Raw genomic sequence first — 24,824 nt, forward strand, 5'->3', positions numbered from 1 at the left:
TAGGTTCACCCATTCACCCACTGAAGGACATCTAGGTTGTCTGCAGTTTTTTACTCATTTGCAAATAAAAAAAAAAAAGTATTTAAAAGTTAAGGTAAAACACACATACCATAAAGTTTACATCTTAACCATTTTAAGTGTACACTTCAGTAGCATTAACTACATTCACAAGGTTGTACCACCATCCATCTCCAGAATTCTTTTCATCTAGTAAAACTGAAACTCTGCCCCCTTTGTTTACAGATTTTTGTGTGAATATAATTTAATACCTGGGAGTAGGACTGCTAGGTCATATAGCAAATGTATGTTTAACTTTATAAGAAACCGCCACTGTTTCTAAAGTGACTCTACCATTTTGTATCCCCATCATGTACAAACGTTCATGATGCTTTGCGCCTATTAAGGTGACTGACATAAAAAGTAGGTAAGTGCTAGCTCTACTTTTTTATGTTAGTCATCTTAATAGGTATACAGTATCTAATTATAAATGCATAAATCAGAGGATGGTACATTATAAAGATAAAAAATCAGCAGATTAACTTCGTATATATCTTCCTCAAAGCTGATCTAACCTTGCACTTTCTGTCGCTCTGCCTCCCAGGTTCAAGTGATTCTTGTGTCTCAGCCTCCCAAGTAGCTGGTATTACAGGAGTGCGCCATTACACCTGGCTAATTTTTGTATTTTTAGTAGAGATGGGGTTTCACCATGATGGGCAGGCTGGTCTCCAACTCCTGGCCTCAAGTGATCTGCCTGCCTCAGCCTCCCAAATTGCTGGGATTACAGATGTGAGACACCATGCCTGGCTTAACTTAGCACTTTCTCTTTTTTCTTTTTGAGATGGAGTCTTGCTCTGTTGACCAGGCTGGAGTGCAGTGGCGTGATCTTGGCTCAGTGCAACCTCTGCTTCCCAGGTTCAAGCGATTCTCCTGCCTCAGCCTCCCGAGTACTTGGGACTACAGGCGTGCAACACTATGCCCAAATTTTTGTATATTTAGTAGAGATGGGGTTTCACTATGTTGGTTGGCCAGGATGGTCTCGATCTCTTGACCTCGTGATCTGCCCACCTCAGCCTCCCAAAGTGCTGACATTACAGGCATGAGCCACCGCACCTGGCTAGCACTTTCTATTAAATGTTTATCAGAATCAATATTTGATAATTACTCTGCTAAAAAATGTAACACTGAGACTAATCAGAAAAAAAGGAAACAAAGATTTTTAAACATCACAACTGCATTTCATAATGGTTTTCCTAGGACTGAGGCAGAATGAAAACCCATTCAGTTTTGGCTAGGGCTTTTCGTTTTTTCGGAGAGTGCAGTGGCACGATCTTGGCTCACTGCAACCTCCGCCTCCCAGGTTGAAGCAATTCTCCTGCCTCAGCCTCCCAAGTAGCTGGGATTACAGGTGTGTGTCACCACACCCGGCTAATTTTTATATTTTTAGTAGAGACAGGGTTTCAACATGTTGGCAAGTCTGGCCTGGAACTCCTGATCTCAGGTGATCCACCTGCCTCAGTCTCCCAACGTGTTGGAATTACAGGTGTGAGCCACCATGCCCGGCTTGGTTAGGGCTTCTATCCAGCTGTGTCACAGATGACATTTTTCTTTTCTTGAGACAGACAGGCTCCTGCTCTGTCATCCAGGCTCGAGTGCAGTGGTATAATCATGGCTCACTGCAGCCTCAACCATCCGGGATCAAGAGATTTTCCCACCCCAGCCTCCCACAGGTAGGACCACAGGTGTTTGCTACCACATCTTGCTAATTTGTAAAATTATTTTTATCTATTTTTATTTACTTATTTTTTTTTTTTTTTTTTTTTTTTTTTGAGACAGAGCCTTGCTCTGTTGCCCAGGCTGGAGTACAGTGGCACAATCTCAGTTCACTGTAACCTCCGCCTCCCAGGTTCAAGAGATTCTCCTGCCTCAGCCTCCTGAGTAGCTGGGATTACAGGCACATGCTACCACGCCCAGCTAATTTTTGTATTTTTAGTAGAGACAGGGTTTCACCATGTTGGCCAGGCAGGTCTTGAACTCCTGACCTCAGGTGATCCACCCACCTTGGCCTCCCAAAGTCCTGGGGTTACAGATGTAAGCCACCGCGCCTGGCCTAAGTTATTTTTAGAGATGAGGTCTCGCTATGTTCCCCAGGCTGCTGTTGAACTCCTGGCCTCAAGTGATCCTCCCGCCTAAGCGCCCCAAAGTGCTGGGATTATAGGTGAGAGCCACTGTGCCTGGCCAGATGAGTTTTCTATATCAATACCACCAATTATAGTAGTGTCTAATTCATACACAGTTCAAAAATCCATTCATTGTGGGCCAAGAAGGGTAGAGTGCTTTCCTGTAAAATGGCAGTAATAAAGTGTATAAAATAAAAAATAATACATAAAAAGGCAAGATTTCCACATATAAGCCTTTCCATTTACACAATATCAGAGATTAGTTTTCCCCTACCTTTTCCAGTTCCTTCCAATCATAATTTGTATTTCCAATGACCATTGCTTGTAGTTCATTAGGCTGAAAGAGCAGAAGGACTTTTCCTCCACAGACCTTATGAAAGCCCGCATGAAAAGCATCAAATAAGGAAGCCACTGATTTATTGAATATGTAATCCACATAAGCATCAACAAACTCTTGTCTAGAAATGAAGAAGCACACATGTACAGATTATAAAAATCATTTATGAAGAATCCATAATGTAGTCATTAAAACTTCAAGTGCTCCTACAATTTCTGCTACATATCTACGAAACTGAGAATGTATGAGTAGGGTTCAAACAGGACAAAACCAAAGTCATTACGGAAAAAGCTATTATTCTTTCCATATAAAAATCAGCTATATCCATGAGGCATTCAGTTATTCTTAGGCTATTCCTATTGGAAAAAATGTCATTTCCTAATGGGCAGAATACTGTGAATGGCTATGAAAATAATTTTAAAACATTTACAAGTTATTGAGAATTTATATATATCAAGTCACATGCATCCCTAAAAGGAATGATCTGTTACAAACAATAGGTGACGAAAAAATAAGAGCTTTGGGATTCAGATCATTTGACAAACTATAGCCTTCTTTTCCTTGGGTTCCAAGGAATCTGAACAACATTTACTTTAACAAATGCCTGAGAGAGGATACTAAGCATTCTTTCAGGATAATCATTAAAGAGTACAAGTGTAGTTTCTTTTCAAATGTACATGTGAATACATACACAATCACTTCTGATTCTCTTCTACCTCTTATGATACAAAAAGAAACTGTAAAGAAAAAAAGGAAGCCCCTTTAACCCCTGAATTTGAACCACAATCTTACTCAATTTGTTTTGCTTTGCTAGCCACAACATTTTATGATGCTATCTGGTCAAACAAATAATGAGAATGGGAACTAGAAGATTTCACTATTTTATATCTTCGTCTTCCAAGTAATAAAGGATGATTCTGCAATAGGAATAATGGTAAACTGCCTTTCAAAACCAAATTTTCTTTTAAAACAAGGATATCTAGAAGGACCTAAAATTTTTTCACATCATTTTAAAACAGCTTTATTTTTATCAAAGTAAGACATATCAAGAGTTTAAAACATCAAATAGTAACAATCCTAATAGCCAACATTTACTGAGCACTACATGTGCTAGGTCTTATTCTAAGTATCTTAAAATATTGTCTCATCTAGTCCTCAAAATCATCCCATGAAATAGGTACAATTTGTCATTCCATTTAACAGAGAAGGACACTGAAGCATTGAGACATCAACTAATTTATTTAAAGTTATAAAGCTTCTAAGCAGCAGAATTGGGATTATAATCCTTTGGACCAACTCCCTGGCAACAGCCATTATTAAAGAATTGTAACAAAACAGAAGAGAATAAAGAAACTCTCTGTCCAACACTTCTCTGCCAGAAATTCCCACTATTCAAAGGCAACTATTTGTTAATTCTTTTTGCTATTCCTTCTGATATTTATATTCAAGCTTCTAGCAACACAGTTCTACTGTTATTCCTTAAATTTCAATTTGGTGGTTTGGATTTATCTTTAATGTAATTGTCCCATTCACTTTCTACTCCCCTACACATCTATTGTATTTATATAACAATTTTTGGTTCAATATTTGTTAACATTTCTATATTATTCACAGTTAAGCTGTATTCTATGGTTACCCTTTTTCCCTTAAAAAGAACTTCTATTTTCCTTAGTTTGCTAATTCATCCCCAACTTCTCCAAAAGCAATATCCATTTCCTCTAGATTCATTCAAAAATTAGGTATTATCAGTTGCATTTCTCTACTCGAGCCCTCCATCCTCTTGATCTAACCCACGTTGTTAGCTTTCTAAATCGACACAGTTATTGATCCTTCAAAAAGAATCCTTGCTTGCGTGAATCTTGGTAGTTTGTTGTTGCTTTTTTAATCCTGTGTCTTCCTCTTTCTTGGTTTAATTCCTTGTTTTGGTAGACAGAACACATCCTTCAGTAATTTCCTGAGAAAAAGGCTTCAGAAGTAAATTCTCTGAGACTGCGAATGTATGAAAATGTTTTTAAACACTCACACACTTGATAATTTGGATACAAAATTTTAAGTTAAAAGTAATTTTTTCCTAAAATTTTGGTCTTCTAGCTTCCAGTGTTCTTTGATTCCAGTGTCTGATGTTATTAATTCTTAGGTCTGTGGGTTTTCTGGACAGTTTTAGGGTCCCTTTGACTTTGAAAATTTTGAAATTTCATGTATCTTGTCATCTTGTCTTGGTATTGATCTTTTTTCCACTTCTCATGCTTTCAATCTTGAAAGGATGTCATTCATTTCTGCGAAGTTTATTTATTTATTTTTTAAAATATCTTCTTTGACAGATTTCATTCATTCCATTTCTTTCAAATAAATTTTTTTTTCCATTTTTAATTGTATCCATCTGGATGTCACACATCATTCTGAGGATACTGATTTCAGTTTCCTCTGAAGTTTTGTCCTTCAACCTGCATGGTTCCTGGTTTCTTGCCATTCTTTTTGACTGTTTCGGTCTTTCCTTAAATGTCTGTTGACCTTTGGCTATCGATTAACTTTTTTTTTTTTTTTTTTTTTTTTTGAGACGGAGCCTCGCTCTGTCGCCCAGGCTGGAGCACAGTGGCACGATCTCAGCTCACTGGGTTCAAGCAGTTCTTCTGCCTCAGCCTCCCAAGTAGCTGGACCTACAGGCACATGCCACCACGGCCGGCTAATTTTTTGTATTTTTAGTAGAGATGGGGTTTCACTGCGTTGGCCAGGATGGTATCATTGTCGTGACCTCAAGATCTGACCGCCTCAGCCTCCCAAAGTGCTGCGATTGCAGGTGTGACATCCAGATGGATACAATTAAAAATGGAATGTGCCCGGCCTATGGATTTACATTTTAAATGTTAGGCAGTTTCCCCAGAAAAGGATCTACCACTATACGGTACTAAGGAGGAGGCAGCGATAGACTTTCAGCACTTAATCTCCCTGTTTTCAGTTCAGCTCCTTGCCTGTGGCAGTTTCTAGGTGTCCTCAAATCCACAGTCCAATTTCTCCAGAAGGTAAATTTCCAATCTCCTGCCCAGGCCGGAGAAGGGCAGTTGCCAGCTTCCTGGTGTGCTAAGGGAAACTAGTTTCTTTTGTTGTTGTTTTAAACCCAATGTTAGCATGGGAAACTAGTTTCTAACTGCTTCTTATAAGAGTTCTGTTTCTAGCATTTCCCCAAACACCACACATTTTCTAAAGGTATGTTTTGTTCTCAGCACCCAAACTTCGTTTTGTGAAGTGATCCAGCTGGCTTCGTGGCTCCTCTTTTCCATCTCATGTTGCAGCTTTCTCTGGTTTCCTAAAGTTAGTTACTACTGTTTCCTGGCTTCCAAAAATGTTTGCTGCTGTCACTTCTCCCTTCTCTTTGTTTTGTTTAATGTCTTCAAGGGATTTCAGGAGGAAAAGGCAGATTATTTCCTCACTAACTACTCAAAATTAAAGTTTTATTGGAGTAAAAACTTAGCGTAGTGACATGTTTTCTACACACAGAAGAAAATGTCTACTGAATCTTATTATTCCCACTGTTGCTGCTGAAATTCACTTACCGATTTTGTTTGTTAACAGCTGTGTCTGCACCATTTAGAACCAGCTCTTTGACTTCTGTTGCACCAAAGTTTTCAACTGTGATCTATTAATTTAAATTTTTAAAAAAAGTCAATGTCAGACTCAAAACTTAGAGTATTTTAATAATCTATTATTATATTCTACCTTTCATTTAATAAAAAAAAAACTACTAAATTTGAGATAAAATTCTGCTACCATATAGCTTATCTGAGAATTCTGCTTAAAGCCAGAACTAGAAATTTTGATCCTCTCTAGTTTGAAATCCTACCATGATTAATTACAAATTACCTAGTGTTTGGTAAGTTAATAAGGAAACTAAGCATTTGTTGTGCATAAAACTTTAGAATGGTTACTATAAAATATTAGGATGTTTTCCTTAGACGAGTGATAAAAATCCAAGTATGAGAATGCATTCAGCTTAGAAAATCACGCATTCTTCCCACATGACAACTGCTACTCCAGGGTTCCTCTATCACCCTTGTTGTAAACTTGATCACAGGCAGTTTTTCCAGTTATGTACTAATTTGGTTTATAAAAATAGTCAAGTATTTTGAAACCTTTTATTTCTTTTACTTCTGGAATTTTTCTAAAAATATTACCATGACCACTTCTGCATCTTTTCTTTTGCTATTCCTTCTTTTTGGAATATTATCCTCTTTTATGAAAACTTGCTATTTATAAAATACTATGATGGGAGTGGGATGTTAGATAAATATACTCCTGCTGTGAAGTTTACTATCTAGTAAAGGAAGAGAAATGTAACATATAAAGAACCAATTATAATAAAATAATGCATTTATAAGAGACATATGAACAAAATGTTATCAGATCATAGAGGAATGCAAACGGAATTCCAAACTAGAGGACGTGTGAAAGACCTTGAGGAAGAAATGCCATCTGAAAAGCACCTACAAGTATGGGTAGTATTTTGAAAGATTAAGAAGAGAATGAGATTTCAGACACAATATCGATTGAACAAAAAAATTAGATATTTACAATATCGAGTTTCTGAAAATGTATGGCAAGTGACTCTGAAAAAGAGGAAGGTAAGGTATATTAAAAAAAATACTGTGTGATATGACAAAACTTGATATGAAGGGAGGGATACAGTGAAAGGAAGAGAGCCAGGTTATAAATGTCTTTGACACCCATTCTAAAGCTATTATTCTACAAGCAATAAAAAGCCACTGAAAAATTTCTGAGAAAGAAATGGCAGTGGGGAGAAATGTTTGAATTACCATAGTTCTTTGAATACAGTAAGAGTTCATAAATTTGGTGACTGATAAGTTAGAAATTAAACAGCTTGAAACTCAATTTTTTAGTCAACTGAGATGATCAATAAAAATTCAAGAAACTAACACGGGTATGAGTGAATCAAATGAGAAAGAGAACCAAAATTTCATAGAAAATAGCTTTTTTTTTTTTTAATTTTATGGTCACCTTATTCTAACAGGAACACACTTTGGAAAATGCTTTTCTGTTGTTGTCTGGATTTGTGGAGAGCAACTTTTTTTTTTTTTTGAGACGGAGTCTCACTCTGTCACCCAGACTGCAGTGCAATGGCACGATCTCAGCTCACTGCAACCTCTGCCTCTCGGGTTTAAGCGATTCTCCTGCCTCAGCCTCCCGAGTAGCTGGGATTACAGGCACATGCCACCACGCCTGGCTCATTTTTTCATTTTTAGTCGAGACGGGGTTTCACCATGTTGGCCAGGCTCATCTCTAGCTCCTGACCTCAAGTGATCTACCCGCCTCGGCCTCCCAAACTGCTGGGATTACAGACGTGAGCCACCGTGCCCGGCCAGAAAATAGTCTCAAGATTTTCTTGAAAAGAATATGAACGTGCAATTTTTTGGGGGCAAATTTCATGACAGCAGAATATGGCATCTTTTGTCAGCTTTGACAAAACCATAAAGATAACTGTTGTGTATGTGGCAGGGTGGCAAACAAATATACAAATAAAATTTTTTTTAAATAAAAAGAGGCCGGGTGCTGTGGCTCACGCCTGTAATCCCAGCACTTTGGAAGGCCAATGGGGGCAGATCACGAGGTCAAGAGATTGAGACCATTCTGGCCAACATGGTGAAATCCCGTCTCTACTAAAAATACAAAAATTAGCTGGGCGTGGTGGTGCACACCTGTAGTCCCAGCTACTCAGCAGGCTGAGGCAGGAGAATTGCTTGAACCTGGGAGGCGGGGGCTGCAATGAGCTGAGATCGCACTGCTGCATTTCAGCCGGGGCAGAGCAAGACTTTGTCTCAAAAAAAAAAAAAAAAAAAAAAAAAGAAAGAAAGAAAAAGAAAAACTGAAGGCTTTACAATTTTTCCAAGAGTCTAATTTATAATATTCAAATCGTTCCCTTCTGGAGTGCCTTATCATAATCCTTACGAATTTTCTCTTATTTAATTGCCAACTAGTCTACTTCTGCCATATCCTCATCTATAAATGGCTTTCCCTGTGACTGGATCAGTTATTTAACACCCCTTTCAGCCAGGTGCAGTGGCTCACACCTGTAATTCCAGCACTTTGGGAGGCCGAGGCGGGTGGATCACGAGCTCAGGAGTTCGAGACCAGCCTGGCCAAGGTGGTGAAACCCCGTCTGCACTAAAAATACAAAAATTAGCCGGGCATGGTGGCAGGCACCTGTAATCCCAGCTACTCAGGAGGCTGAGGCAGGAGAATCGCTTGAACCTGGGAGGCAAAGGTTGCGGTGAGCCGAGATCGTGCCACTGTACTCCAGCCTGGGTGACACAGCAAGACTACGTCTCAAAAAACAAAAAACAAAAAACCACATCCCTTTCACTGCCTTAATGAAATTGTGCATCTTTTACAAGATTTGCAATTTCATTTTCCAAATGATATTGCAATGCATTTGCATTTGTTTTATCTATGTCATCCAACAGTGAGTAAGACCAGATGGGCAAGGATGAATGTTAGTGTGAAATAGAAAGGAATGTACCAGTGGAAATTAATGTTTTTAAATTTAGTAGTAATATTCTCATATTACAATAACCTTTTGCTTCTCTAAAGCATTTCTGTAACTGCAGACTCAAAAATGAACACTTGGGTAAAGAGGACGTCTTGTATTTGTAAATATATTTAGCATAATGATAAAGTACACAGGTTTAAGTCACAGGGGCTGGTATGCATACTGACTCCCAAGGTAATGACTGTTTTCAGTTTTCTTCATCTGTAAAACAGGGATAATCCTAACTTTACTGGATTGTTGAGGATTAAATGAAATGCATGTACTATGACTAGTTAGCACGTAGTAAATGCTCAATAAATGTTAGCTAAAGGGTTCTTTAAGAATTCCATCCATCAAAATAAAGAAGAACCATAAGACCTAGCTTAAATAAAAGGGATGATGAATAATCAGGCTAACCTACGTCTTTGCATCTTACCGTAAAATTAAGACAAAATGTTTCCTCTATGTCATCTTCTGGATAATCCAGTAACTGTTGCATGCTTCTGCAAAATAATATACACGTTTCTGAGAGGAAAAACATTATTGGATATTTTGACTGTTTTACTTATGGATATATATATTTATATATACACTTCTCATTCCCTCTTGGTAAAATCCTTTTGTCAATTTGTAATTTTATATTTGTTGAAGAATAGTGACTACACAATGGCAAACTTATAAATGATGCTGAAGGAAAAAAATTAGTCAAAGGTTCTTATCACTTTTCTGAATACAAAGGCCATGTATTCACCTATTTTTAACATTTTTCCTTATTTTATTTTATTTTATTTTTCCTGAGATGGAGTCTTCTCTGTCGCCCAGGCTGGAGTGCAGTGGCGTAATCTTGGCTCACTGCAACCTCTGCCCCCCAGGTTTTTAAGCAATTCTCCTGCCTCAGCCTCCAGAGCAGCTAGGATTACAGGCGCCCGCCACCACGCCAAGATAATTTTTGTATTTTTAGTAGAGACCGGGTTTCACCATGTTGGCCGGGCCGGTCTCAAACTCCTGACCTCGTGATCTGCCCACCTCAGCCTCCCGAAGTGCTAGGATTATAGGCATAAGCCACCACACCTGGCCCATTTGTCCTTATTTATATAAAATCTTTAATCCATTTTATTTAATAAATAAAAATAAATTTCACATATTCAAACTAGGAATCAAGGTTATCAGAAGTAAAAGTCCAAATAAATGAATTAATCACTCTCAGAAAAAATTTACTTTCCTAAGGTGATGATCTGATATTTGCAAGGTATTGTCTAACAACTAAAAATTTAGTCTGTCTTTTTTTGTTGAGACGGAGGCTTGCTCTGCCACCCAGGCTGGAGTGCAACGGTGCAATCTCAGCTCACTGCAACCTCTGCCTCCTGGGTTCAAGCGATTCTCCTGCCTCAGCCTCCTGAGTAGGTGGGACTACAGGCGTGGGCCACCACACCTGGCTAATTTTTGTATTTTAGTAGAGATGGGGTTTCGCCATGTTGGTCACGCTGGTCTCGAACTCCTGACCTCCACGCTGGTCTCAAACTCTTGACCTCAGGTGATCCACCTGCCTCAGCCTCCCAAAGTGCTAGGATTACAGGTGTGAGCCACTGTGCCAGCCAAATTTAGTCTTTCAATAGAAAATTTTGATCTGAGTAACATAACGGATTTTCCTTTATTAGAGAAGAGCATTTGTTTATTTCAGAAATTTAACAAGAAGAATAAAATATACTTATTCATAGAAGGAAAGCTTTCTGTACATTCCCCACTTCTTACCTCCCAAACCCTACTACCTTTTGACTTTTTTTTCCAACTAACCTCCCAACATCAGGCATTAGTTCTTTCAAATCATCCAAGGATGGCTTCTTTTTCAGTAGTTTCTTATATAAAGCCAAAGGAAAATGGAGGTCCACAATAGTAAAATTATAAATTGCTAAGCCACAGATAACACCAATCAAATGGAACAAATCACTGTCTTCAAATGTCTAAAAATATAAGAAAAAGTAAAGACATGTCCTCCAAGTTAAAATATTAAATTTTCTATGATTACATAAATATGCTCATATTGTACAATTTTGAAGATAGAGAAAAAAGTAATACATAATAAAAGTTCATCCTCATTACTCTCTCCCTGGGATAACATCACTGTTAGTATTTTTGTACACTTCCACGTAGGGTATTTTCTCAGGCTTAAAAAAAAATAGTATCTAGCTGAAACTGTACTATACATATGACTTTACAACTGTTTTTTTTCCAGACATATAAGCATATTCATGTCATTCGACATTAAGTTAATAGGTAAAATAATTACTATAACTTTTTTTCTGATTTCAAAAGTAATACACATTCAAAATTTGGAAAACGAAGAAAAAACATAGAAAAGAAAATGAATAAACATCTGTAAACCAATCACTCAGGAATAATGATTAAATTTTTTTTGTGTATTTCCACCTACAATAAGCTCAGAAAAATATTTCAATTTGTTTGTTTGTTTTTTGAGACAAGGTCTCCCTCTGTCACCCAGGATGGAGTGCAGTGGTGCGATCTCTGCTCACTGCAAGGTATGCCTCCCGGGTTCAAATGATTCTCCTGCCTCAGCCTCCTGAGGAGCTGCAATTACAGGCAAGCACCACCACAACCAAGCTAATTTTTGTATTTTTAGTAGAGATGGGGTTTCACCATATTGGTCAGGCTGGTCTCGAACACCCGACCTCAGGTGATCTGCTCACCTCAGCCTCCCAAAGTCCAAGGATTACAGGCGTGAGTCACTGTGCCTGGCTAAAATATGACTTTTTAATGGCTGCATATTGTATCATAAAAGTACAATGAGTTGCTAAATTTAGCTGTTTTAGTCTAGTTGGATGTTTAGATAACTGAAACATACTTACACTACTGACACACTGAAAATGTTTATTTTTTTCCCTCATCTTTATAAAAGTAATATGTATTTACAGAAAATTGTGAGCATGACGGTTAAAGAATAAATGTTTTAAATTAGACCTGGGCTCCAGCCTGGTTTGGCAGTCTAGCCTCTGCATTTTCAAATAAGGTAAATATAGCATTTATCTCATATGGTGGTTGTGAGGATTACATGGGATGATACATGTTAAACTCTTTTAGCACAGTTCTTGAAACACACACTAAAGGTTCAATAAATGTCAGTTATTCCACAAAAATAAGATGGGCATCTTTTTGCCTATTTTGGTCCATAGTTTGAAATATTTCCCTAGGAGAAATTCTACTTCCTAAGGAAAAATTCGTAAGTCAAAAGATAATCAAGCATATTGCTTATCTGTTTTCCTCTACACCTGTTCCAGTTTGTTTGTTTGCTTGTTTATTTACTTATTTGAGACGGAGTTTCACTCTTGTTGCCCAGGCTAGAGTGCAATGACGCAATCTTGGCTCACAGCAACCTCCGCCTCCTGGGTTCAAGTGATTCTCCTGGCTCAGCCTCCCGAGTAGCTGGGATTACAGGCATGAGCCACCACGCCTGGCTAATTTTGTATTTTCAGTACAGACGGGGTTTCTCCATGTTGGTCAGATTGGTCTCGAACCCCCGACCTCAGGTGATCCGCCCATCTTGGCCTCTCAAAGTGCTAAGATTACAGGTGTGAGACACCATGCCCGGCTCCTGTTCCAGTTTAAACTGCCATTTGCAGTCTAGGAAAATGCTCCACTCTTCACGTTTTCATCTGTATATATACTCTACGCACACACAAACGCATTTTTCTTTTGAGTTGAAAATGACAACTTGCTTTAGTACACATTTCTGACTATTTGTGATACTAAAAATCAGAGATATGTATGTGCTCATGAAATATTTCTTCAGGTACTGGGCCCACTTATCTTTTGGGGGATAGTATTTTTCTTATGTATTTGTATTTGAATTCTTCATATATTAGGAGTATTACTCTGTCATATTTGTTATATACAACCCGGCCTGTTACATGCTTTTCAATTTTATGTTTTCTGCTATGCATAAATTTAACAGTTTTCAGTGGTCAAATTAATCTTTCTCTGCTGTTATGTCTGAATTCTGTTTAAGTTTAGAAGGTTCTTAAATGGAGCAGACTGATTAATGTGCTAAATCTCTCTCCCTCCTAAAACCCTCTAAAAGAGAATACAGGAAGAAAAATGGTGTAAGTCCACAGGAAAAGAGAGAATAAGGGAGGTAAGAGCAATAAAGAAATGTTAATAACATTTCAAAATATGAAAAGTAGACAAATGGCTGGTAACTGAATTGGTAAAGCAGAAAAAATTGAAATAGTAACTTATAGCTAATTTGTGCTACAGGCTCAGCAATTGCAAGTAGCAATACCCGCAACATCAGAGGTAGCCCAGTTAGCTCAACGGGTAAACGTAAAGACTCTAAAAGGCAGAGGTATTAGAGTAGGGTTGAAACTAGGATGCTTGGTGGAAAATCCTTTGCCTTTTTGGAGAGCCTGAACCAGAGGGTCTGGAATCTGAGACAGCGGATAGTCAGGGTGCCCCACTGAAAATAAAGGGATCAAATGAAGATCTGTACAGTGAACAAGGAAAATCCTAGCTTCCCTTTCCAGGATCCAGAATACTACAAAAACACAGACATCCAGGGTTACAACCTTTCTTGAAAACCCAAAGGATAGAAAAAACAGTATCTGCTGATACTTGAGGATTTTCCTTTGACAGGTACCCACTTAATCATTCTATGGATGGGGACTGTAGAGTGGGAATAACTTCGCCTTGTGGCTTGGATGCCAGCATGGCCACAGAAGAACAGAGTACCAGGTAGGTTCCCTAAGGTTTCTGACTCCAAGCCCTGGCTCTCAGACAGCATTTCTGGACCCAGCTGGGACTGAGGGAAACTCTGCACTGAAGAGAAGAACACAAGCTTGGCTAGCTTCACCACCTGCTGACTGCAGAGTCCTAGGGCCTTAAGCAAACAAAGGCAGTAGCCGGGTAGTGGTTACCATGAGCCTTAGGTGAGACCCAGTGCTGTGCTGGCTTCAGGTGTGACCCAGTGCAGTCCCAGTGGTGGTGGCCACAAAGGTGCTGGTGCCACCCCTCCCCCAGCTCCAGAGAGATCAGCACAGAAAGACTCCTGTTTGGGAAAAAGTTAGGAAAGAGAACGAGAGTCTCTGCCTGATAATCCAGAGGATTCTTCTGAATCTTATCCAAGAGACACCGTGCTATTGGGCTTGGGGTGCCCCCTAATGCAGATACGGCTGCAATGACCAAAAACTTAGATCACAACAACCAAGTCCCTCCGAATACCTAGAAAACCTTCCTAAGAAGGATGAGTACAAATAAAACCAGACTGTGAAGACTACAATAAATACCTAACTCTTCAATGCCCAGACACCAGTGAACATCCACAAGCATCAAAACCACCCAGGAAAACATGACCTCACCAAACAAACTAAATAAGGCACCAGCGACCAATCATGGAGAGACAGAGATATATGACCTTTCAGTCAGACAGAGAATTCAAAATAGCTGTTTTGAGGAAAAAGAAATTCAAGATAACACAGAGAAGGTTTTCAGAATTCTATCATAAATTTAACAGAGAGTAAAATAAAAAGAATCAAGCAGAAATTCTAGAGTTGAAAAATGCAACTGACATACTGAAGAATAACGCATCAGTGGCCGTCAACTGTGGAATTGATCAAGAAAAAGAATCGATTAGTGAGCTTGAAGACAGGCTATTTTAAAGTACACAATCAGAGGAGACAAAAGAAAAAACAATTAAGGAAGAAGGAAGCACTCCTATAAGATCTAGAGACATCGCCTCAAAAGGGCAAATCTAAGAGTTATTGGCCTTAAAGAGGTAGAGAAAAAAATGGGATAGAAAGTTTGTTCAAAGGGATAATAACAGTGAACATCCCAAACCCAGGGAAAGATATCAATATTCAAATACAAGAAGGTTACAGAATACAGAGCAAATTTAGCCCAAATAAGACTACTTCAAGATACTTAATAATCAAACTCCCAAAGGTCAAGGATAAAGAAAGGATCATGAAAGCATCAAGAGAAAAGAAACAACAATGGAGCTCCAATACATCTAGCAGCAGACTTTTCAGTGGAAACCTTACAGGCCAGGAGAATGGCATGACATATTTAAAGTGCCGAAGTTAAAAACTTTTATCCTAGAATAGTATGTATATTCAGTGAAATTATCCGTCAAACATGAAGGACAAATAAAGATCTTCCCAGAAAAATAAAAGCTGAGGGATTTTATCAACATGAGACCTGTTCAAGAAGAAAAACTAAATGGAGTTCTTCAGTCTGAAAGATAAGAACTTTAATGAGCAATAACAAATCATGTGAAGGTACAAAACTCACTGGTAATAGTAAATACAAGAAAAATAGAATATTATGACACTGTAATTGTGGTGTATAAACTAAAACATGAACCAACAAAAAATAATAACTACAGCTACAAGACATAGACAGTATAGTAAAATAAACAGAAACAACAAAAAGTTAAAAACCAGGGGAACACAGTTGAAGTGTAAAGTTTTTATTAGTTTTCTCTCTGCGTGTTAGTTTATTTATGTAATTGGTGTTATCTTCAGTTTACAATATTGCGTTATAAGCTATTTGCAAGCCTCATGGTAAACTCAAATGAAAAAACATACAACAGATACATGAAAAATAATGATAATAATAACAAAAATCAAAACATACCACCAGAGAAAAATCCCTTTCACAAAAAGGAATGGAATGGAATGGAAGGAAGGCAGGAAGGCAGGAAAAAAAGAAAAGAAAGAAACAAAAGAAAAAGAAAAGCAAAAAACAACCAGAACACATTTTAAAATGGCAGGAAAGGCTGGGCACTGCTGGCTCATAGCACTTAGTGAGGCGGAGGTAGGCAGATCACTTGAGCCCAGGAATTTGAGACCAGCCTGGGCAACATGGTGAAACTCTGTCTCTATGCAAAATACAAAAATTGGCCAGACACGGTGGCACATGCCTATAGTCCTAGCTGCCTGAGTGACAGAGCAAGACCCTGTGTCCAAAAAAAAAAAAAAAAAAAGCAAGAGTAACTCCTCAATCAATATAAATGGACTAAACTCTCCAATCAAAAGACACAGACTAGGTAAATGGATAAAACACACACACACACACACACACACACACACACACACACACACACCCCAATGATCTGCTGCCTAGAAGAAACACACTTCACTTATCAAGACACATACACTGAAAATAAAGAGATGGAAGGCCAGGCGCAGTGGCTTAAGCCTGTAATCCCAGCACTTTGGGAGGCTGAGACGGGCGGGTCACGAGGTCAGGAGATTGAGACCATCCTGGCTAACACGGTGAAATCCCGTCTCTACTAAAAAAATACAAAAAATTAGCCGGGCGTAGTGGCGGGCGCCTGTAGTCCCAGCTACTCTGGAGGCTGAGCCAGGAGAATGGTGTGAACCTGGGAGGCGGAGCTTGCAGTGAGCCGAGATCGCGCCACTGCACTCCAGCCTGGGCGACAGAGCAAGACTCCTTCTCAAAAAAAAAAGAAAATATTCTATGCAAATGTTACCTTGTATTAGACAAAACAGATGCAAGACAAAAACTATAAAAGAAGACAAAGAAGGTCATTATATAATGATAAAGGGGTCAATTTAGCAAGAAGATATAACAATTACAAATACAGGCCGGATGCAGTGGCTCATGCCTGTAATCTCAACACTTCGGGAGGCCGAGCGAGGTGGGCAGATCACAGGGTCAAGAGATCGAGACCATCCTGGCCAACATGCTGAAACCCCATCTCTATTAAAAACACAAAAAGTAACTGGGCGTGGTGGCACACACCTGTAGTTACAGCTACTTGGGAGGCTGAGACCCAGAAGACTAATAGCATGAACCTGGGAAGTAGAGGTTGCAGTGAGTCAAGATCAAGCCACTGCATGCCAGCCTGGGCGACAGGGGGAGACTCTGTCTCAAAACAAAACAAAACAAAACAAAAACAATTACAAATATAAATATGCACCCAATACTGGAGTGCCCAGATATATGAAGCAAATATTATTAGAGCTAAAGAGAGAGAGAGAGAGAGAGACCCCAATACAGTGACAGCTGGAGACTTCAACACGCCACTTACAGCATTGGACACATCGTTCTAACAGAAAATCAATGAAGAAACATTGGACTTAATCTGCACTGTAGACCAAATGGATCTAATAGACATTTATAGAACATTTCATCTAGCAGCTGAAGAATACACATTGTTCTCTGCAGCATATGGATGGACCATATGTTAGGCCACAAAACAAGTCTTTAAAAAAATACAAGTCTTGCTTTAGGTCCAAAGACAGAAATAGGTTGAAAGTTAAGATTTGGAAAATAGTTATTCCATGTAAATAGTAACAAAACAGAGCTAGAGAAACTATACTAAGACGAAATAGACTAATATGATGCAAAATTGATATGAGACAAAGACAAATATTGATTAACAGGGTCAATTCATCACGAAGATATCACAATTACAAATAGTTATGAACCTAACAACACAGCTCCAAAATATATAAGGCAAAAATTGACAGAATCAAAGGGAGGTACAGACAGTTCTAAGATAACAATTGGTAGCTTTAATATGCCACTATCATTAATGTATACAATAATCAAAAGATCAAAAAGGAAATAGAGAACTTGAATACACTATAAACCAACAAGACCTATCAGACATATATAGAATACTCTATCCAATAAAAGTAGAATAAACATTCTTTTTAAGTGTACATGGAACATCTTCTAGGACAGACCATATGTTAGGTCACAAAACTTTCAATAAATTTTAAAAAGACTAAAATCGTAAAAAATTATCTCCTCATATCATAATGGAATGAAACTAGAAATAATAAAAGGAAATCTGGAAAATTCACAAATATGTGGAAATTAAACAATACACTCTTTTTTTTTTCTTGTATATTTAGTAACGACGATGTTTCACCACGTTGGCCAGGCTGGTCTTGAACTCCTGACCTCACGATCTGCCCGCCTCAGCCTCCCAAAGTGCTGGGATTACAGGCATGAGCCACCATGCCCAGCCTAAACAATACACTCTTAAACAACCAAAAGATCAAAGAAGAAATCACAAGGGAAATTAGAAAATACTTAGAGACTAATGAAAACACAGCATACTACAACTTATAGGATGCAAAAATAGCAGTGTTCAGAGGGAAACGAATAGTTGTAAACACTTAAACTAAAACAAACAGAATGATCTCATGTCAATAACCTAAGTTTATATCCTAAGGAACTAAGAACAAACTATACCAAAAGCTAGCAGATAGAGAAAACTAAATATTAAAGCAGTGATAAATGTATTAGAGAATAGAAAAATAATATACAATCCAGAATCTACAAGGAACTCAGACAAATCAGCAAGAAAAAAACAATCCCGGGCCGGGCACGGTGGCTCAAGCCTGTAATCCCAGCACTTTGGGAGGCCGAGACGGGCGGATCACGAGGTCAGGAGATCGAGACCATCCTGGCTAACACGGTGAAACCCCGTCTCTACTAAAAAATACAAAAAACTAGCCGGGCGAGGTGGTGGGCGCCTGTAGTCCCAGCTACTCGGGAGGCTGAGGCAGGAGAATGGCGTAAACCTAGGAGGCAGAGCTTGCAGTGAGCTGAGATCCGGCCACTGCACTCCAGCCTGGGCGACAGAGCGAGACTCCATCTAAAAGTGGGCTAAGGACATGAATAGACAATTCTCAAAAGGAAACACACAAATGGCAAAAAAAAAAAAAAAGAAAAAGAAAAAGAAAAACTCCTCAACATCACTAACGATCAGGGAAATGCAAATCAAAACCACAATGCAATACGACCTTACTCCTTCAAGAATGGCCATAATAAAAAAATAGTAGATGTTGGCGTGGATGTGGTGAAAAGGGAACAGTTCTACACTGTTGGCGGGAAGGTAAACTAGTACAACCACTATGGAAAACAGTGTGGAGATTCCTTAAAGAACCAAAAGTAGGCCAGGCATGGTAGCTTATGCCTATAATCCCTGCACTTTGGGAGGCTGAGGTAGGTGAATAACCTGAGGTCAGGAGTTCAAGACCAGCCTGGCCAACATGACAAAACACTGTCTTTACTAAAAATACAAAAACTAGCTGGGCGTGGTGGGGCATGCATATAGTACCAGCCACTTGGGAGGGTGAGCCACAAGAATGGCTTGAACATGGAGACAGAGGTTGCAGTCAGCCGAGACTGTGCCACTGAATTCCAACCTGGGTGACAGAGCAAGACTGTATCTTTCACCCCCAAAATAAATAAATAAATAAAAATTTTAAAAAGAACTAAAAGTTGGCCAGGCGTAGTGGCTCATGCCTGTAATCCCAGCACTTTGGAAGGCCGAGGTAGGCAGATCACGAGGTCAGGAGATCGAGCCCATCCTGGCTAACATAGTGAAGCCCCGTCTCTACTAAAAAAAAAAGAAAAAAAAAAAAGTAGCCGGGCGTGGTGGCGGGTGCCTACATTCCCAGCTACTTGGGAGGCTGAGGCAGGAGAATGGCATGAACCCAGAAGTCGGAGCCTGCAGTGAGCGGAGATAGCACCACTGCACTCCAGCCTGAGTGACAGAATGAGACTCTGTCTCAAAAAAAAAAACAAAAACCTAAAAGTAGATCTACTATTTGATCCAGTAATCTCACTACTGGATATCTAACCAGAGGAAAATAAGTTATTATACAAAAAAGATACTTGCACATGCATGTTTATAGTGGCACAATTCGTAATTGCAAAAATATGGCACCAGCCCAAATGCCCATCAATCAACAAGTGGATAAAAAAATTTGGTATATATATATACACACACATACACACACACCATGGAATACTATTCGGCCATAAAATGGAATGCAGTAATGGCATTCACAGCAACCTGGATGGAACTGGAGACCATTATTCTCAGTGAAATAACTCAGGAATGGGAAATCAAAAATCATATGTTCTCACTCATAAGCAGGAGCTAAGCTATGAGGATGCAAATGCATGAGAATGATACAATGGACTTTGGCGACTTGGGGGAAAGGGTGTTAGGCGGGTGAGAGATAAAAGACTACACATTAGGTACAGTGTATACTGCTCGGATGATGGGTGCACCAAAATCTCAGAAATCGCCACTAAATAACTTATTCATGGAACCAAACACCACCCGTTTTCCATAAACCTATTGAATTTTTTTAAAAAAGAAGAGAAAATTGTTATTTCCCTGCATCATTTTTCCTCTTGACTTTACCTTTAATGCACAATCTATAGGAGTCCTGTTGTTTAACTTTGCACTTGCAGTTAAGTATTTTAAACAAATTAATGCTGACTTCCTCTTTTCCTGTAAAGGCTGCACCCTCTGGATGTATTTCAATGATTATACTAATACCTACATCAATAAAACAGAATTACTTTTGCTTAAAAAAAAAAAAAGAAAAATAATACACAGAAGCAACAAAGCCAAAAGTTGGTTCTTTTAAAAGGTTAACGAAGTTACAAACCTTTAGATAGACTGACCAAGGAAAAAAGAAGATTCAAATGACTAAAATAAGGAATGAAAGTGGGGCCATCACGGTATTTTACAAAAATAAGATTATAAGAAAATACTATGAGCAACTATATACCAACAAAATAGATAACCCAGAGGAAACGGACAAATTCCTAGAAACCCACAAGCTACGGTTCTCCTTTGGTATTCACGGATGATTGGTTCCAGGACCTGCAGCAAATACCAAAATCCAAGGATACTCAAGTCCCTGATATAAAATGGTGTAGAGTATCTGCATATAATGTGTATATACATCATCCTGTATATTTAAAATAATCTCTAAACTACTTATAATACCAAATACAATGTAAATGTTATGCTAATAGTTGTTATCCTATATTGTTTAAGGAATAATAACAAAAAGTCTGTTACATGTTCAGTACAGACGCAATTTTTCCCCCAGATTATTTTTATATGTGGTAGTTGAATCCACAGAAGTGGAACCCAAAGATACAAAGGGTCAACTGAACTTAGCTAACACTATAAAAACACTAGAAAATCTGAATAAACCCATAAAAATTAGAGATTAAATCTATAATTAAAACATCTTCCAGGCCAAGTGTGGTGGCTCACTCCTGTAATCTCAGCACTTTGGAAGGCCGAGGTGGGCGGATCACAAGGTCAGGAGATCAAGACTATCCTGGCTAACACAGTGAAACCCCGTCTCAACTTAAAAAAAAAAAAAAAATACAAAAAATTAGCCCGGCGTGGGGACATGCACCTGTAGTCCCAGCTACTTGGGAGGCTGAGGCAGGGGAATCGCTTGAACCTGGGAGGCGAAGGTTACAGTGAGCCGAGATTGTGCCACTGCACTCCAGCTGGGGTGACAGAGTAAGACTCTGTCTCAAAAAAAATAAAAATCTTCCAACAAAGAAAAGCCAAGGATCAGATTCTACCAAACATTTAAAGGAGAATTAACACCAATTCTCAAACTCTTCCAGAAGATCACAACAGAGGGAATATTTCCTAAATCATTCTATGAGGTCATCACTATCAAAATACCAGAAAAGGATTTTGCACACACCCTCCAAAACAAACAGTAAACAAACAAAAATCCAACCCTACAAACCAATATCCCTTATGACTATAGATGTGAAAATTGTCAACAAAATATTAGCAACCTCAATCAAGGAGCCTACTGAAAGGATTATACACTATTACCAAATGCGATTTACCCCAGGAATGCAAGGGAGATTCAACATAAGAAAATCAACCAGCATAATGCACCACATTAACAGAATGAAACAAGAAAACTACACGGCCATCTCTACTGACGTAGAAAAAGCATTACATAACTGGGCGCAGTGGCTCACGCCAGCACTTTGGGTGGCTGAAGTGGGTGGATCACTTGAGGTCAGGAGTTTGAGACCAGCCTGGCCAACATGGTGAAACTTCGTCTCTACCAAATACATAAAAAACTAGCCAGGTGTGGTGGCACGTGCCTGTAATCCCAGCGACTTGGGAGGCTGAGGCAAGAGAATCACTTGTACCTGGGAGGCAGAGTTTGCAGTGAGCTGAGATTTTGCCACTGCACTCCAGCCTGGAGGATAGAACAAGACTCCATCTCAAAAAAACCAAAAAACAAAAGTCACAGAAAAAAAAAGAAAAAAAAGGAAAAGCATTACACAAAAGAGTATCTTCAATATTCTTTTTTTTTTTTTTTTTGAGACGGAGTCTCGCTCTGTCGCCCAGGCTGGAGTGCAGTGGCCAGATCTCAGCTCACTGCAAGCTCCGCCTCCCGGGTTCACGCCATTCTCCTGCCTCAGCCTCCCGAGTAGCTGGGACTACAGGCACCTGCCAGGTCGCCCGGCTAGTTTTTTGTATTTTTAGTAGAGACGGGGTTTCACCATGTTAGCCAGGATGGTCTTGATCTCCTGACCTCGTGATCCGCCCGTCTTGGCCTCCCAAAGTGCTGGGATTACAGGCTTGAGCCACGGCGCCCGGCCTCCAATATTCTTTTATGATAAAAATGCTGAACAAACTAGGGACAAAAGGGAATTTCCTTAACATCATAAAGGGAATTTGGGAAAAATACACAGGTAACATCCTACTATTATACCTTCTCTGAGAGGGTGGTCCAGTATGTCTGAGGTTGAGCTTTTGACCAGCGCAGCCTGAAGACTCCATGGATACATACAGGGGAGGTTTTTTTTTTTTTTTTTTAAGACACAGTCTCACTCTGTCCCCAGGATGGAGTACAGTGGCGTGATCTCGGCTCACTGCAACCTCCGCCATTCAGGTTCAAGTGATTCTCCTGCCTCAGCCTCCTGAGTAGCTGGGACTACAGGCGTGTGCCACCATGCCCTGCTAATTTTTGTATTTTTAGTAGAGACAGGGTTTCACCACGTTGACCAGGCTGGTCTTGAACTCCTGACCTCAGGTGATCCACCCTCCTCAGCCTCCCAAAGTGCTGGGATTACAGGCATGAGCCACCATGCCTGGGAGATTTACAGGGGAGATTTAAGTAAATACCCTAAAGATGATGGCAGTAAAGTTTCTCATTGATGATGAAAGTTATATATATAATATGGAAAGGGAGAAGGCTAGAATAAATTCTTTGGTATTTGGATAGAATGAGAAGTATCAGTTTGATTCCATGGTCTTCAATATATATACAGCTCTAAATATAGGTAAGTCTATGGATGCATGTGTGTATACACACATACAGATCCTAGCTCTATCAGCTGAAAGAACCCAGTAAAACTACTGACTCCCCGGAAGCAAGAAGTACAACACTTAGCACCCAAAGCCTGATTTCTAAATACCATTTTCCACTTAAAGAAGACAGGGCTCTTATGAAAAATGGCTAATGCCAGGGCTGGGGTGGAGAAGACACAAGATAAACCTGGAATGTTTACTGTACCAAATGAAAGGAAATGTTTGAAGAATAATGGAGATATGTTAGAAGTACACCCAGAGTAGAGCCAGTTCTAAGGGGCTCTCACCAGCCAAGCTGAGATATAACTTGAATGGTCCCAAAGAGATTCATGATAAAGCTTATTACAACTGCCCCCCCCTTGGTCTCAAAACATTATCTCTTTGCAAAACTGACTAAAGGGCAGACAGAACTCTGTTTCTGGCAGGACAGCCCCCAACCTCATATGCCTTCTCAAATTCTACCTGCTACACCACTACAAATTTCCCTATTTATAAAGAGACTAGCACCAGGAAGGAGGCTAGGATTTGAGCAGACTGTCCACTTACCTCAGAGGCCAATAGCACTAACTCCATCATGTCTTATACGCCTGTCTACTGACCAAATACAAAGCCTCGAAACTCATAGGTTATCCTTAAACCCACATCCATATGGCACTGTGAGATGACCTCAAGTCTGACACAATTTTATGACTGTCCTTTCTCCAGCAAACCCTTTCACTGTTCTGGAACTCACAATTTACCATTTAGAAAACTGCTTATATCCTAAACTCCAATTTTTTTCCCCTTTTTGTCTAAGTAAACAAGACTATCTCCTGAGGACACCATTTCCTCTGCAGCTCTCACAAATGGTGTCACTTTTCTCTTCAATCCTTCATATGATTGCTTCTAGAGCTAAGGTAGGTCTCCTTGCTCTTCGGTGTTTCTAGACTTCCTTCCATTTGCCATCCTAAAATTTCCAACTCCCCTGAAACACAGGCCAACTGACTATATTCCCTGCAACTGTTCCTTGGGCAATTGTATAAAAAACCTTCCACAATTCCTTCATTCACAAACTTTGGCACTATCTTACGCTTTCTTTCTCTACCACTATTTCTACCATTGTTTTTGGCAACTTCAATATCCAGACCAAAAAAAATGCATACAACACACTAGCCTCTCAGTTTCTGAACCTGTCTGTTTCCAACAATCTTGTTCTCCACCACACCTCAATGACCACACCCATGGTTATATCTTACATTCAACTACAACCCTCCAAATCTCAATTTCAAGCATTCACCTCTGACTTCTTATCTCAGTCCCTCAATACAATTCCACCATCACAATTTATTTGTCCAAATCAAGCCCATACAAAGCTGAAATTCCATAATCCCTCACTATAATAACTCCCTTGCCTTTTACTCCCTTCTGTGTTACACTCACTTGCTAAAACCAAAATGTGATTAAAATCAACTGTTGGTCTTGCCCTTACCTCTATCCAAACAGTTAAATGTGACTAAAGACAGTCTTGCTTTGCCACCAGGCTGGAATGCAGTGGTGCGATCTTGGCTCACTGCAACCTCTGCCTACTGGGTTCAAGTGATTCTCCTGCCTCAGCTTTCTGAGTAGCTGGGA

The 24,824-nt window shown here is 39.3% G+C and overlaps 1 protein-coding gene across 3 annotated transcripts in view; it reads right to left on the reverse strand.

Moving 5' to 3' along the window:
• Window positions 1-24,824, reverse strand: part of HERC4 (HECT and RLD domain containing E3 ubiquitin protein ligase 4) — a 153,022-nt gene that overhangs the window by 8,153 nt on the left and 120,045 nt on the right. For all 3 annotated transcript variants that reach the window (XM_010375398.2, XM_010375392.2, XM_030940447.1), the window contains 4 exons: window positions 10,847-11,013; window positions 9,489-9,555; window positions 6,066-6,148; window positions 2,452-2,635 (listed from right to left, as the gene is read on the reverse strand). In XM_010375398.2, coding sequence (XP_010373700.1) covers window positions 2,452-2,635; window positions 6,066-6,148; window positions 9,489-9,555; window positions 10,847-11,013 — 501 coding nt within the window. The remainder of the gene's footprint in view (window positions 1-2,451; window positions 2,636-6,065; window positions 6,149-9,488; window positions 9,556-10,846; window positions 11,014-24,824) is intronic.

The sequence above is a fragment of the Rhinopithecus roxellana genome, chromosome 11, assembly GCF_007565055.1.
Source record: "Rhinopithecus roxellana isolate Shanxi Qingling chromosome 11, ASM756505v1, whole genome shotgun sequence".
Taxonomy (NCBI): Eukaryota; Metazoa; Chordata; class Mammalia; order Primates; family Cercopithecidae; genus Rhinopithecus; species Rhinopithecus roxellana.